Raw genomic sequence first — 17,113 nt, forward strand, 5'->3', positions numbered from 1 at the left:
GCACAATCTGCATACAGCTCTACACACTTCTTGCCTCTTACCTAGGCTGCATCCAATGTGGTGTTTTTCCCTGTCACGTAGCTTTCCCTCTTGCCATTCCTCTTTGTGGAAAAAGCAGCTATCCAACCTCTTCTTCTGTAATTCCTCTCGTTAATTACAGGCAGTCACGAATCAGCCTGTGAAAACACATCTGCGGTCACTAAAGAGTTACAGTTGGTATATCCGACCAGGAAATTTTAGATGTTTGCAGGCAGCCAATAAAAGGAGAGATCGCAGCTGACTCACAGGCAGGAACGCTTGAGCCGTGTCTGAATGCAGTTCAAAGCCAAATCGCACTTGGTATCTACAGCAGTTTCACTCCATCGTTCGAGAGTTTTTATGTCCATATTCCCAGAGGTAAGTTTAACTTTTATTTCCAATTTCTTTTACTGAGATATCTGAATATTAACACAACATAGAGTTTCGGTCATACTAAGAAAAACATCTTTGTTATGAATTACTTTTAAAAAAATTATCTTTAAAATTAGAAACTCAAAATAAGTGGTTTTATAGCACTCTCTCTCCTGTCCTGCCTGCCCAACTAGGGGAAGATGACAAAGTTGTCTGAAACTTTTAGTGTCTTACTAAAAAATAATATGAAACCCTTCATTGCACAGGTCACCTAAGAAATATTTGGTTTGTGGTTGGACAATTGAGTTTTAAAAATGGGTCTAGCAGAAAAAGCATTCAGAAGAGCAGAACTACTGAAAAATGGCTTTGGTACCAAACTTGCTCTCTGGGGGGCAGAGAGAGACTTTGTTATCTGTAATTCCATGACAGTCCCATATTCCATTATTAATCCCTCCAACTGTTTTAGGATTCTGGGTAGCACCTTGGATAAAAAAATAAAATAAAATAAAATTCTCACTTTAGAATTAAACTATTTTGGAGATTAGCTGCAAACCACTCCAAGCCTAGATGTAAAAACATGTACAAACCCAGACACAGGGACAATGGTGTTTGGCATGTCATGGTTCATAACAGAGAAAAATTGAAGTGGTTTTGGTTTTGGAAAATCTCTAGTTAAATTAGGTTTTCCAAATCCAAAATAGGAGCTGGTGGCTAGCTTTTATCTAAGTAGCCAGTTAGCAAGAGTTTAAAAAACTGTTACAGATTTACTTGATTCAATTTTAAATAGAAATAGATACTTTCAGGAATAGTTTAGTTTATGTATTCATTCTTTGACCCTCCTTCTACTATGTCTGGACTTGAGTAAATTATTTTGGCTGTTTAAATGACTGTTTATCACAATATACAATAAAAATAAGACATAATTTAGCTCCTGCTAGTCTTTTGATTACTTCCCTTATACTTAGGATTTGTAGATCCATGTGGTCTGTCTTTGCAACTTTAAGGGATAAATGGCTCATTTGGAAATTTACCTTAATTCACAGGAATGTCTTCACATTTTATGAAACTCTTAACCTGTCTGTCAACCTCACACCATACTGGATTTATTCTTTAAGGAAACTTGAAGTGAGGCTCCTAAGGCAGCTATTGCTTTCAAACTACAATAATCTAATAAAACCCAAAAAGTTCAACTTTGCTTTCCTATCAAAATCAGATACTGTTGAAGCTGAACTAGTAAATCAGCTCCTGAATTTTTATCTGTATTTTGGTTATGGTTAGATGCAAAACTGAGCTTAGTACCCCTCTGTGACTGTGAACGTGTCTGCATGACACAGCTGAGATACTGAGATTAACTGAAAATAAATTGGTCATAAACCAATGAAGAAGTTCAACCATAAGAACAGGCTAATTTGTCTTCAGGGCTTTGTTTCTATTTCCCTCATGGAGAACAAGCGATGTGTTCAAAGTCAGAAGACTTTCAGGCCTTCTACATCCCAGAAGCTCTTTTTGTAGAGCCTGTCTTCTAAATAGACGCAATGTATGCTCAACAGTCCTAACAGGTTACTTTAAATTTTTGGCCCTTCAGTTCCCTCATGTGTTTCCTTTCCTAGCCCATATACCTAGTTGACATTGAAGGGAGTATTCCAGTTTGAGTTCTTCTGACTCACTGACTGCTGATCTTGCAGTAATCCTTACTAATGGTTTTATCCCTTCTGTTTTCTTAGCTTGCTTGTTTTCCTCTTTTACCACTGACTTTTGGTTATCTCTAGTCTAATGTAGCTTCACAGATGTAATTAAAATGTTACTCTTGTAGTAAGCCAGCGATACTTTGCAGAGGTTATCTCTAATCCATGTGCATTGCCATGCAGTGTGTCTGAGAGATTCAGATGGCCCTACAGAGGTAAAGTGTAGAGAGAGTATTGGCCAAATTAGTGACTGCTATAAAGAGAACTCCATTTAGCAGAGTTCTGCCAGCTTCCAGCAGCAGGAAATTTGCTTTTGTGTTGACAAGTGATCTTCTATTAAAGAAGATACACAAGAATGACGCAGAACACATTGGCATGTCTTACTGAATAACTGTCTTTTTTATGAGAAGCGAGAAAACTATATTTGTCTAGCATGTAACTATAAGATACTAGGTTGTTGTTTGCACAATTCAGTATCACTTTAGAAGCACATTTTACATTATAAATAATGGCCTAAGATTTCAAAGTTGTCAGATGGAAATAGTAATAAGCAATTAATTAGCACCTGGCAGTCTCAGATGGCAAGTTATGGTCCAGACACTCCTTTGCAATTAGTGTGTTTTTCCTGTATTTATAAGGAAAGTCTGACACAGTGGTAAAAGGAAGCTTGTTGGATTAGAGTAATAGTTATTTGGAAAGTAAGGGGTGGTGCAGCTTCACTGAGCTTTGGTAGTAGTGACAAAAAGTAGTCCTTAAAACTGTTTTCTTTTCTGCCATTTTTCCCCCCAAGCCAGCCATCAAGAAATGGCCAAATCATTACCTGCAGTAGCCCAGGAAGATTTGGATAGCTTTACCTTGATCAGGACAGGCTCAGGCTTTGCACTCAAAGCCTTTCATGTTTCTTGGAACACTCACATCTCGTTGAAGCTTCTGACCAGCCAGGACACTACACAGAGGTACGTGTCTTATTTGGCTAGCTAACCTGCAGCAATGGCACCAGAAGGAATCATGGCATGCCCAGGACCATCTGATCCCTAAACACATCTCCATTCCTAGAAATCCCGACTAGCCAAGAGGCAATGTAGAGGCAGTTACACTGAGAAACAAGCTCTATGGTTTTTTACAAATTTTAATAAAAGTAGAGCTTAATCCTGAAGTCATTAATTATCTCTACTGTAATAATGTCTACAAACCTTGATCAGTAATACTCAGCATGCTATGGTTTTACATCTTTCTGGAGGTCCCTGAAGAGATATCAGTTGAATTTAATCTAAATCAGCAGGTGAGGGACTAGAGAAATGGGAGGAGGGGAGGGATAATCATCAGGATTACAGGGCAGTGAGATGTGTACATGCTGTAATTATAAAAACGAGTGAGCAGTAACTGATGGGCGTCAGCCTACTGACCACAAAATTCCAGCTTGTTGACAAAAACACAGAAAATGTCCAAGAATAACCACAAGCTACTTCTGATGAAGCAAAACGAAAGCATTTTAGGGAATGCACTGACCTGTTTATTGAAAGAAGAGTCTGATGTGCATCTATGGACTAGTTACTCTTGTTAACTGAGAATGCTGCCATTCAAATGATTTTTGTTAAAAGTAAAATACAAAAGTGTCCTAGTGGAACACATAGTGTTTAATTTGTTCCATTATAAAGGCAGGGGAGGAAAAAAACAGTATTTGACACAAGTATTTTACATTGACAGTTTAAATTATTAGTGATACTTCAAAAACCAAATACTGCCAGAATTCAGGAAGAGTTAAAAATTTTAAGGGTGGTTTTATTTTGTGGTTGGGGGAGAGGACTGCTTGGTTTTTAGACAATAAAAGTCCAGTAATTTTGTAATCTGAACAAATGTTATTTGTCTGGCAGTTTGTTTAAAGAAAAAAAAGCTTCCTCTGTCCACATTTTCTTTAAATCAAAAAAACCCTAAAACAAAATAGTGATGGAAATCAACATTTTACATTGCTTTGAGTTTAATGTGCTATCCTGATTTGGCATAATTTCACCCAAACTTGCTCCCTAAATCTAAAGCCACTGTTCTGCTTTTCTCTTTCTACCATTCTGATCTCCTGTTTATACTACACAGTGTATAGGAAAGCTGGGAGAAAAAACTGTGTTTCACTTGGCTGCAAATGTTTGAGTGTGCTGATAATAATACCAGAACAGTAGGGAAACAGGTAGGGCTGTGAATTGCTTCTGGTGATTAGTTTACAGGCTTGTGAATCAACACTGTAAATATGAGAAACTGAAACTGAAGTCTCAATGTAAAGGCTGGTTAGGATAATGATAATGTGTTCCACGTCTGTTGAAATCAACTGTGTTTTGAATTAATTTCAATGAATTTTCAGCTCACAAGTACCTTAGAGATAATCAAATCATATAAATCAAACATACAATTAACAAAAATTGAACCTGTAGAAGTTCAGTTATTTCCATGAAAATGCACAATTGAATTGACAGTTCTGTGTTTCCTGTGCATGAGGAAGCAACTGTTTGAAGTCCTTAGACAACAAAACTTTATTCTTCTGATGATGATCAAAGCCAAGCTTTGTTATTCTCTGTAAATAAACTGTTTGAATTCAGTTCTACAATCCAACCACAGCTGAGCTTGATTCACATTTGGCAAAGTCACTAGAGTTGTACTACTTATATCTGAATTTGTCTTCACTTTTTATATCAAGCTATGACATGTTATGGTATCATATATCATTTATAGAACATGTTCCCATTAGATAAGCATGGATGATCATAATTTCCTTGTAAATGTGGATTACAGTAGAAGTTATTGGGCACAGTAAGAGGGGAAGAAAAATGATTTTTTTTTCTTAATCTAGCATTTCATTTTTCTCCTGCCTTCACACTTCAATCCTGCTTTAAACTGTGCTCTTACATTCCTATTAAAGCATCCAGAGGTTTTTCATGCTATATTAGAAAATTACACTACACAAGAGATTGCCTCATTTTCTTAGAAATGTTTGGAAGATGATACAATGCTGGGTTTATTGGTAGAAGTCTATTAGCTTCTGTCCAACCATATGGTTATCTCTCACTTCCATATCCTATACTCTCATCTCTGGCTGAAATTCCCTCCAGTCTAATCTACCTTTAACCCTTGCTGTTTTTTACAGGGAGTGGAAGTTGCTACTTCAGGATATAGCAAATGTCAGATGCTATGAGTCTGAACGTCTCCTGCCCTCTCTTGGGATTTACCAGTATCATGGACTTGTGGGTATAGTGACTGAATGGATGAACAGTGGATCCCTCCACTCACTCATCCATGAGGTACAGAAAAGAAGTCATCATTTAGGTGACAAAATTAAAAGTCAGCCAAAAGAGAACAATCAGCATGTAAATTATGCCAGTAGTCACAGTCAATCTGTTCTTAACTTCTGTATTGCACTTCTGTTTATTGTCAAATGAAAATGTGAATAGTAACAATTCCACACTAACAAAACCTGTATTTTGTGTTACTTAGCATCAGCTGTACCCAGAACTTCCGTTTCCCTTACTCATAAGGATCCTGTCGGATGTGGCTGAAGGGCTGCATTACCTTCACAGCCTCAAGCCTGTTTTCTGCCACTGCAGCCTGAAACCTTGCAATGTGCTTTTGGATACACAGTACAGAGCCAAGGTGGGAGCTTCTACTTTTAGCCTATTAATGTAAAATCCAATGATTGTCCTGTTGTTGCATATATTTATCCTAATAGTCAATATTTAACACCAGGACTTGAGGTATTGTTACTAAAACTTACTTTTTCTCTCATCTCTGTAGATATCAGATTATGGTCTAACCAACTGGAGGAAACAGCAACTGAGGTCAGATCTGCAGAACTGCAATCAGAGAAACTGCCAGGATTTAGTATATCTCCCTCCTGAAATACTTGAAGGAGGCCTTCCTTCCCAGGAAGCCGATATTTACAGGTGAATGGGATTTCTAAGGGCAGGTCATGCGTAGTCCTTGCTACATTCTGCAATGTTGCCAAAATACTTTTTCCAAAGACGCTACAGTAAAAATGTCAGATCTATATAATGCAGTAGGATAGTGTTCCACGTGAGGCCGATTACAGCAGTGAATTGAATTTGAAATTCCCATAGTTAGTAAATAGTAAACAGAGGTTAAGAACTGTTCTCAAAGTTCATCATATAAATATTTATATAATGGACCTAAATGTTGAAAAAGTGTAACATAGCTGCCAAAACTGTTTCATATACATTTTGAAACCTAATTACTACAATTCACAGAGATTCTAAGTATGAACTGTTGTTGGCTTTAGATTCAGGAAGAACTGTTGATGCCTAGATGAGGCCCCAGTAAAAATAAGACCTTTCTCTCAATAGTATCCCATTAGGAATATCTGCTGGAATACTTATTGAGTCACTCAAGCATTCATACTTTTTAACTAATGTGATTTATACAAAGGAGGAAGTTTACCTACCGCCATGTGTCCCTTTTGGATATGTTACATGCTTTGTAGTTGCCTCAGCAAATGAGAGAACCTCAAATTGCAACTGTTGTCTGTATGGACATTCATATTTACAACTGGCATACAGAGCCTCTGGACTAACACTATAAATAACTTTTAAGCATGACCACTCTTCTGCTCTCAGAGCTTTTATGGAGGCAACAAATTTAAACTCCTGCTTTATTGTCAGAGTGTCCTGGTTTCAGCAGGGATGGAGTTAATTTTCCTCTCAGTAGCCGATATGTTTTGGATTTCAGACCTGAAGAATGTTGATAAACACACTGATGTTATGAGTTGTTGCTAAAGAGACCAAGGACACTGTCCAGCTTCCCAGGTCTCACTAATGTGCCAGTGCAGGAAGCTGGGAGGGATATAGCCAGAACAGTTGACTCAAACTGGCCAAAGAGAGTATTCCATCCTGTAAACATCATGCTCAGTATATAAGTGGGGGTTGGCCCAAGGGGGCATCTCTCCTTCTCGCTCCTTTGCTTTTGTGCATTGTTCATTTTGTATATTTTAGTAACCTTATATTCTGTTATTATTGTTATTTTTCTTTGCTATTCTAGTAAACTGTCTTCCTCTCAAGCCACAAGTTTTCCTTTCTTCCTCATTCTCTCCCCCATCCCACTGGGGTGGGGGAGAGAGAGGGAGCAACTGCGTGGTAACCAGGGCTAAGCCACAACACAGAGGCAGGCTCTAAGATGAGTCAAATAATGCATACATCTGTGGAGACCTATAAATGATGTGACTAATCTGATGTTGTTCATAAACATAAGATTTTTGTGCAGGGAGAGTGGCAGCTTACTTTCAGATGGCATAATTCTCTTCCAGCTTGTCATTCTTACATAATTTGAGATGCTCAGATGTGACTCAGGGCATGAGGTTGTTCCACTACTGTCTAGACAAGCACCTGAGAAAACAAAAGTATGTGTCATGTGAAATATTACTTAAGTACATGGAAGTTACATGTGTGTCCACATTAATACTTTCCTAGAGGATATTAAAGTAAAAGCACTTTCAGATTTTATGTGGAAAGAAGGCAGAAGAGAAGATTCTTTTAAAGATTGTAATTCAGCACTACAGCAAGATATATGAGTAAACAGATAAGTTTATCCTAGAAATACTTCTTCCCCTTTCCATTGCTTTGCTTCTGACTCATCCATACCCTGCTTTCTTTCTTCCAGCAGACTCCTTGCTTCTGCCTCCGATTTTGCAGACTGAGCTTTTTATCAAGCTGCATTTTACACACAGTTTTTGTTTATACATATGGATCTATGGTATCACTGGCATACTTTCTACGAGGTTAGAAAAGGAAAAAGGCATTTGGAGCTCCATTAAAATTTGCTGAAGAAAACAGACATAGTGAGTCAGAATCAAGTTTTTGGTAGGTTAACTTATGTGCTTGTCAGTACTTACTGAAAAGTCCAGCTCTTTCAGTTGCTACTTAAATTACATTAAAACAAAACAAAAATGATAGAGAAAGGAGAATAGAAGGTTCTGAAATTCACAGGAGTAATTTAAAAAAAAAAATTCTGATTTATTATTTTATGAGAACAGTTCAGTTGAAAACTGAAACTTAATAATGCAGGAAAAAGGATCTTATCAAATTATGAAAGATTTGGATAGCCTTTGTCTTGAAAAAGTCCTTTCCCTTAAACCAATAAACTTGCTCTTGGAAATGAGAACATAGATATGGATTACAAACTAACGAATGGTCTTTTGCTGTTCTTTTTTTTTTTTTTTAATTCTAGTTTTGGAATAATGTGTTGGGAGAGCCTAAGCAGAAGGAAACCTTTTGAAGGTATTTATCTCTTTTGTTCATGTCAGACATTGTGTTACCCTAATCCTTTTCACAAATTCCCTTATTGTAGGGGAATTGTGATACAAACAGCACTGTCTTTTCAGATATCTCTTTGCTTTATACTACTGTTACAGCACACTGCTCCACATTATGGAATGCAAAGATTGGAATCCTTCAACAAATCCACAGTGTTTCCAAAGAAGCTGGTGTTTCTGCAGGGGAAAGCTTCTTAGCCCACTTGTACCATTGCTCTGTACTTGCTGAAGCACTCTGTTACTCAGTTGGGTTTTCTGCTTACCTTTAGTGAGAAAGAATACTACTTTATATTTAACAGTTGTCATTTTAAAATCACAGAATATTTCAGTGACAAGCAGCTAACTGGATGTTTATAAAGTTGTGGTAAATTTCAAATCCTGATTAAGAAATGCCAGTTCATGCTGGGTTCTCTTGACTAAGCAGGGAATCTTACTTTCTTAGGTGAGTGTGAGCAGTTTTTAAAAGTTAGTTTGGAAAACACTGTATAATAATTGTCACAGTGTAGAAATTATCTCTGTTTCATGGAGGTGGAGATCAATGAAAGGCTTCTTTGCTATGGGCTCCATTCTGCATGGCAAAACAGAAGGACCTCCTGTATTTTTACAGGTTGAGGACCTTTTAGAAATGCTGCATAGAATAGTATCTTAATGTTCATGCAGTTTGTGGCTGCCCAAAGTAGATTTTTTTTTTTGGTACAATAGGAGTTATATTATTGTAATGCAAGTATAAGGCTTTATATAAAATGATGTGCTTAGAATATACCCAGAAAAATTACCGGAGGTATCTGTGCATGTAGTTTACAATGCCTGTATACATAGCCATTTATCACTTCTTGTTTGGACAGATTCTTTGTTCTGATATGGCCTGGTGCAATAAGTAGCTATGGTTATTGCTAAAGGTTAGCACATCTGTTTTACAAGTGTGTTAATACTTTTTTTTTTAATTTTTGCTTTTAAAAGCACTTTTTGTTTTAAAATACACAAAATAACTTCTGCTGAATATAATTTTAAGAGAGTTCTGAGGTATTTATTTTTTTGCAGTGACATTTTCCTATAAATTGCAGGTCAGACAACCCTGCTGGAAGTTTTGACAGGAATCTGCAGGAGTTTGCGGCCTGGCGTTTCAGAAAAGTTTATACCAAGCAATTTGCCTGAGAGGAATAGACTGTTGTACTTTATCACTCTGTGCTGGCATCAAGAACCAGATTACAGACCACGTACTGCAGGTAACATTCAGGATGTGCTTTCTTTGCAGGATTAATAATGGAGATACTCTTGCTGGGAACAGCACTCTAGCACTCTACAGCAATGAGAGAACAACTGATGCGGAAGGAAAACCGGTCTTCAGATGATCAGAGTACCGTAGATGTTTTTTCTAACTGAAGCTTCCTATCAGAGGTGGCATACTTATCTCCAAAATTGTGTTTGGTATAAAGTAAAAGTGAGTACAAATAAAGGAAGGGATACCATCAGCTATATATACTATTTCAACAAATATCAGCCTGTCTTGATTGGAATGCATATCCAGTTCCCTCCTGAAGTGTGCAATCATTGTTTACTCTAGTGGAATGGTTATGTTTATCGTCTGTTTCTAAAAAGACAGCCAAGATACGTTAAAATTGTGATATTTGAGGACTTTTGAGCAAAATTTCAGCTTCGAAAGATACAAGTGCTGAGGAAGCAATCTGCATACAGCTTTACTCTGATGGATTTACATAGTCATGTGTAAACCTTTTGCAAGTGAGTCCACTACATCTGTATGAACATTTAAGAAAATGTGATTCCAATGTGACTGTAACTGTTCCCTAAAATCAGTTAAAAAAGGAAACCAAGACAAGAGGTATGATATGGAAGTTGTATTAAATTTCATAGAATCACAGAACGGTTAGGGTTGGAAGGGACCTTCAAAGGTCATCTAGTCCAACCCCCCTGCAAGGAGCAGGGACATCTCCAACCAGATCAGGTTGCTCAAAGCCTCATTCAGCCTGGCCTTGAATGTTTCATATAGTTAATCTAGCTACCCATCATAATAGTAAAATTAGTTGCAATAGATTTTACTAGATTTTAGATTGAAGCCTAAATATGTAAATACTTTTATATGCAATGTGGTATTTAAAATGCTTTATTCCCTCTGCAGAATGTGTAGATCTTCTAAATGGAATTTTGACTAGTATAAATAAGGAGGCAATTTCCACTGCGATCTACAATCTGATGGATGCAAAGGTTAGTGCAAATTAAGTTCTGTTCTCCTACAAGGACATTAACTGATTCTTTCAACTGCAGTCTTTGTGGTCCAAAAATAGAAAAGGTTTTGTCTTCATTGTTTTATTGGACATGCCAGAGAGCTGGAGAGTATCCTTTGGTGCTTCAGGTTCATTCGGGAATTATAGAAAACAGATATTGTAAGGTTCTCTAGAAACCATGTCAATTGCTGCCTGTGATTATAAGTTATGACAGCTTCTTTCTAGTCACCAGCTGCAGTCAGACTGGGAAACTCACGAGAGAACAAATATCAGCCTCAAGTACATCAGATTATGGCTAGAACCAAAGCCAATTTTTGGCTTATGTACTGGTAAGAAAACATTTATTCCAAAACCCAAACAGCGTTAGTACCTGCTGCAGCAATACTAGTATCAGCACTTTTTTTTTTTTGTATGCTTCACTGCTTCTAAACTGATGTGCTTTAGGCACAGGACACTGCTTGTCCTAAGGTCTAAGAGGGTTCTCTGATACCACAGGAATGGATGGGGAATGGCCAACAGCTGAGGGATACAGCTAACTCCATATATGTCTACATTGCCTCGGGAAATCTGGCACAAATCTGACTGCCGTAAATATAGCTATATCCTATCTAGTCAACTGAGATAGTCATAGTGGGGAAACCAGTGACACATTCTTCAGCCCTTGAGCAAGTATTCTGAGTCTGTCTGGATTTACACAACCCATGTAATGTTGTTGGTTTCATTGCTGTGCTTACATGAGTTGTTTATGTTAATGCATGCTGGATTACTTCTATGTGTTGCAGTCACTTTCTGGGATTATAGAACAGACTTGATCAACGTTTTAATAGGTGGCATAGTTATAGTCCAAGTCATTTTTACTACCATTGAAGTTTATTTAGGATTGTACTACCAAATATTCCATAATCTAATGGAACAGATTACATTAGAATCAGTCTCCCTTGAGCAAGGTTTTATTTTTCTATTTGCTAAACTAGCAAAGAGCACTATTTATTATTCAAAAAACTGATAGTATGTCTAAAATAACTATGAAAATACTACTGGAGATAATTGAAAATTCATTGGTTTGTAAGTGGTGAAGTATACAAACTAGATAATAGCTGATCAAATCTGCTGCAGATGTACAAAATGGAAAATAAGTTACAAGTATTGACACATCCTTATTGCAGACAGTTTGGCACACTAAACATAGGATGGCCCTGCTGTTTGGATACTTAAAGAAAGACATGTTATAGCTAGCCCAGTCTTTCCCTGTCTCAATACAGGGCTACTTTCACCTTCCCCTGCATCATTCAAAACTGGGTTTTAAAATAATTTGAAACTTACATGTGTTAAAATGCAAAACTGCTCTGTCCAGTTCACTGTTACTATATATCAGCGTACCTAAGAATATTATATCGTCAGTATAAATTGTTATAAGTATAAATTCTTGCTCCTGACACCTGTGAATTGAACAAACCATATGTATACTTACTAGAGTTACTGTGCTCTTTTATTCAGGAGGCAGCACTTAATGCATGCAAAGGCTCAGAAATATACACATTGCAGACAGACATATGCAATTCAGAGGTGAGTACGTGGTGTGAGTCTTACGAGAGTACTTCACAAGCTGCTTGTTTCTCCTGCCAGTCCTGATAATGTATAATACAAACACTGTGGGGCAAAATGTCCCTAATCAGGATAACTCCATCTGGTTAACCAACAAAACCCACTGGTTTACCTTCTTCCAAGCAGCTGACTCTGATGTTGCTTTTGCAAAGACAACCTCCTCCGCTTAAGAGTTGCTCTGAACCTCTCTTTCTTGAAGGAGTCCTAATGAAATGGCAAAAATCTAACCTTTCTTGTAGTGTGTTCAGAATGATGGCTGGGAAAAGTTCTAGGCTGAATTCTAGCATTTTCAACCAGTTTTCTTAGAGCAAGGCCAACTGCCTTGTGATAACTCCAAAATACAGTTACCTTCCATTTTGGTACTTGTGTCAAGTCTGCTAATATTGAAAGATACAGAGATAGAAATGAAGCTCACATGCCTGGATCAGAGCTAGCTTTAAACTGATCAAGTTCTAGTGATACCACAGCTGCTGGCAGCGCAGGCTGCAGAAGCCATCTAGGACTGCAGTAAACCCTAGAATAGTTAGCCTACGGATCTATGCTGCCACAGTGACCCAAGGTAACTAGCTAAAGTTGAAGTAAGTCCGTAGGCTCAACAGCTGCATACCCACCTGCCCTGCACTGTGATACTACTGCCTTATGTTCCAAAAGAAAATTGCTTAGAAAAGGTATTGGAACAAAAGTTACCAATAAGATAACTCTTCTCTATTTTGATCTTTTTCAGGTCATCTGTCCACAAAAAAATGACCGTGTAATCAGCAAGAAAACTCCTTTTGTAGTGCCAAGCTTGTCAACTATTCTACTTGATAGCAGTGCAAATAATGCAGGAAGAGGAAATATTCTTGAGTTGGGTCTGTCGAATTCTATCCCACAGAATACAACAACAACAACAAAGAAAGGTCTCTACTTTGAAACACTCAGCTCCAACTATTCTAAGAAAAGGATAAATCTTAGCAGTTGTTCCAGATACACATTATTTTCCATGTAAAACTGTCCCTTCTCAGTGTACAGCTGTGCCCTCTATTAGTATCATCTGAAGCATGAGTTCACTACAGAAGACCAGAGACGCCACAACACCTTTTGATTAAGTGTATAGATAAAAAAGCCTCTTTGGGTATATTTTAAAAAAGCACTGACCTGTAATGTGCAGCTGCACATCAAATATTGCTGTTGCTTTTGACAGAACAAGTCTCTCCCAAGAACGACACTGTGCCACCAGAAATAACTGGTTTGGTTTTTTTTTTTAATTTGCTAACAAGAAAACTACGTGTTTTAAAAAGACTGTGTTGCCAGGAACATGTGAATGATTCCCAGTAATCACCATTCCTATACGGATAACTTCCTTTGCTAATGTGGATTTGTCCTGTCAAAATGTTTAAATTTGTGTCAAGAAGTGATGTATTTCCCTAAAAGCTTTTTCTGTATTCCTCGTGACTTTGGGTACAAAAGTTGAGCCATAAGAAATCAATTCACTTAGAGCAACATCTGCGTTTCCAAGCACTTTAGTTCCGATCAATAGCTGTCAGACTTATGGAACATTCTATTCTGTCTGTAACTTCAGAAACAAATTCTTACAGACAGCTTGAAAAAGTCAGATGTGTGCAGTAACATATGCCAAAATCTTCCTTGGAATAGTGATGTATTGACAAGGGCCCAAAGAACACCTAGTAGTAAGTAACCACTCTCAAGTTAGTTTCCACTTCAGTTCCAGTGTTCTGCAGTGGCTGACATATGTATAATGTTCTGCTGCTCAGTTCAAGGGTCTCATCTTACTCATCTTAAACTTAAACTTCTTCTAGATCATCCCGGCTCTGACAGTAGAAAATCAAACTTTTGCACCGTTCCTTTATCTGATTCAACTGCAGACAAAGGAAGCACTCAGCATAAGGACCCACCACTGGCTCTTAAGGACAGACCACAAACTATGCATCTCGAACAAGCAGTGACAGGTAAGATGCCATTTCCAGTTTGAGATGGCAATATTCTCCTTGGCCAGATTTTAGTGATTAAATTGTTTAAAGTTTGGAGGACACAAATATCTCTAAATCTTGTGCACATTTTCAAGTATTTAGTGTAATAACTCCTCCAAACTTGATACAAATGTCTCATGAGTCTTCTTGTGTACAGCTACTCCTCTGTTCTCAGACCTTCAGGCACCGGCTACTGAGAACATTTTCTTCTTCTTTTCCAGGGTCATATTCAAGCTGAGAACAGTTATGAAAAGACTATAATAAAAATGCAGAAAATGTAGCACACAGTGAATGTGAAAGACATTAGTTGTTTAAGTCTGGACTTTTTTTATTTTAAGCTGTATTTTATACCTCTACAAAATAGCTGTTGACTACAGAAACAGGAGGAGAGGGGACCATTCATTTCCTTACTCAGATGGTCTCAGCTCTTCCTAGTGAAAAGAGGCAGGAAAGGCCAGCTGATTTGTGAAGCCTGGCTCCGCCTGTAGGCGAAGCTTTGTCAGGTTTTTTTGCTAACTCTTCGCAAGCTGGCCTATGATAGTTCTCACATCTAAATGGCCATCCTTCTCTAATTCAATTTACTTCCAAATGGTGATGTAAATTCTAGATAAATCAACAGACTAGTTCATGCAGGAAAAATTAATCACAGAACTCTACTGGCAACAATCAGGAATCAGGATGACAGAGGTGTGTTCTCCAAAGCAGCAACGGCTTTTGGCTATTAATTTTCTCTTGCTGTATGGCATGTACTGTACACTAAAAACCCTAATGTCAGTACTAAGTATTCCAATCAGTTTGTGAAAAGAGACAACCTAAAGCTCTTGACCACTTTGCCATGAGTATTACTTTTTATTACTCATTTGGCTTTGACATATATTCAAGTTCCCAGTTTCAAACAGTCCTGCTACCCTGAACTCCCCATTATCTGTTCTTCCACTTCCTATGGGACAAAGTTTTCTCATCTATGTCAAGCCAAGCTGCTTTGCATGAAGTTTGATACAGATGCTAGATGAATAGTGCAAGACCTGAACATCTCCCCTTACACAATCTGAGCACTTAATAATCTTTAGAAACACTTATTTTTTGTAATCTGATCTTTGAGTTTTGAACAAAAGATGAAAATACATTGGACTAGTTTTGAACAAAGAATGCAAATAAACTAACTCCTACTCCTTTCCTCCACTGATTTCTGGTGTTTATGCTATCATTTGCTAATAACTTCTGGAAGAAAAGAGCACTTAGTTTATCTCATTTTGTTTCCTTTTCACTTAAGATCCTTGCTGCAAAGGAAACTGCTGTCAAATACTAGCCTGCCAGAGACAGACCATATTAAGCTGCATGACAGAAGGACGCCTCAACCACATCCTTGATGTCCTTCGCTCACAGCAAACATTGTCCCGAATGGATTATGAAACAATTACCTCTTACCCTACAGTGACTGGCCGTGCTCGGGCATTGTTGGACACTTGCCTTTGCCTTGGAGAGAGGGCGGCACAGGTTGTAGTGACTGTACTTTCAATGACCAAACGTGGTCCTCTGGGACGAGGCAGCCATTGCCCAGACTGTTCTTCTAAGGTGAACAGGCTGTTGTCATGACTTTTTTTTTCTGCAGTTTGTTACATACATCAGCACTGGTGATTTGGAATGGCAATCATTCACATTAATTCCTCACAACCTATTGACTGAAGTAAATTCTTCCTTCAGCCCATGATTTACGTTCTCTAGTAGAAAAAGCTAGCTGGATTAAAAGGTCAAGTCAACCACTGACTGCAGAAATTACAAAGACTGGTATAACAAATTCTAATTTGGACCTCAGAGATGGGAGGAGTGTAATGTGTACCAGAGCAAATATAGTTCATGTCAGATGACACCTTATTTCCTTGATTTTTTTTTTTTTTTTTCTTCAGAAGGGAGGAAAATGGATTGTGACTTTCTGGAGGTCACACTGTGAAAGAACAGCTGTTACAAAATCCTTCCAAATAAGGATAGCAAACACCAAGGTTCTGGATGAGGAGGAAAAAGTTACTGCCTTTCACTGAACTCATAGCTGAGCCAGCTGTTAGAGTGAAAGGCTTAAGAGAATCAAGAAATATTTCTTCAACAGGGCCTGAAGAAAGGCTTGGAAACTTTCTATTATGCATCTAAATAATTTTATTTTCACTCACAAATGGTCACGTGCTCTGAAAATGAGGCACTGATAGCATAACATTGGAGAGGTGGGGCTTAAATACTAAATGGAAAAACGTTAATACCTTACATCCATGTAGTTCTCCAAGTACATCTGCAGTTCAAATGTAAAATTAAACCAGGAAGAAGAGGTGCCACGTTGATCATTTTGAAACGGTGATTTTGCTGAACTGTAAAGGAAAGTAGTAAGATTATTTTAATTACAATGAAAATGAGGTTATATAAGATGCTGTTTTTTTGAAGGCACAGTGGGATTCCTTCAGGCTTCATGGCACTGGATTAAATGAGAAATTTTTACACAATCTACAAGTATTTCAAATGCAAAAGCATGCTCTATGTTGCATTTGTTCTCTCCTCAATTTCAAACTGTTTGACAGGCTGCAATTTTCAATACAGTAATAATGTGTTTTCTAGGCACATTTAAGACATAATTTTTTTACATCACGCACTACAATGCTGCTGGAAACATAAACATATTTTTAAAAATGTAAATTGATTAAACTTTAAGACTGCCTTGAGGTAATATGTTGTTAAAATTAAAAGCAATGTCTATCGGAATGTATTGCCTATTAAAGGAGCTAAACATTTACTTCACTGTTGAATTTTTTTTCAATCTATACTTTAAATGGGAACTTTCAACAGTCTCTGCTAAAAAAGAACGTCTTGATTGTGAGGAAAAGAACTGCTGTCATGGGGTTTTGCCTGTTTAGAAGGTATAAAATAATCAGA

At 37.6% G+C, this 17,113-nt stretch overlaps 1 protein-coding gene across 2 annotated transcripts; it reads left to right on the forward strand.

Annotated features, from left to right (window-relative positions):
- Positions 1-320: 320 nt before the first annotated feature.
- On the forward strand, positions 321-16,730 carry LOC104475306 (receptor-interacting serine/threonine-protein kinase 2). Of its 2 annotated transcripts, none has more exons than XM_086758025.1 (12): positions 321-396; positions 2,866-3,031; positions 5,209-5,362; positions 5,556-5,711; positions 5,853-6,001; positions 8,295-8,344; positions 9,444-9,605; positions 10,517-10,602; positions 12,120-12,188; positions 12,952-13,126; positions 14,027-14,176; positions 15,471-16,730. In XM_086758025.1, exons 2-12 carry the CDS (start codon positions 2,880-2,882, stop codon positions 15,791-15,793), a joined length of 1,626 nt encoding a protein of 541 aa, XP_086614151.1. In that variant the 5' UTR covers positions 321-396; positions 2,866-2,879; the 3' UTR covers positions 15,794-16,730. The 2 variants fall into 2 exon arrangements, with proteins under 2 accessions (XP_086614151.1, XP_010120319.2); XM_010122017.2 differs by having other exon boundaries at positions 359-396; positions 2,870-3,031.
- Positions 16,731-17,113: the final 383 nt, after the last annotated feature.

Source organism: Chlamydotis macqueenii, chromosome 13 (assembly GCF_036417535.1).
Source record: "Chlamydotis macqueenii isolate bChlMac1 chromosome 13, bChlMac1.mat, whole genome shotgun sequence".
NCBI lineage: Eukaryota > Metazoa > Chordata > Aves > Otidiformes > Otididae > Chlamydotis > Chlamydotis macqueenii.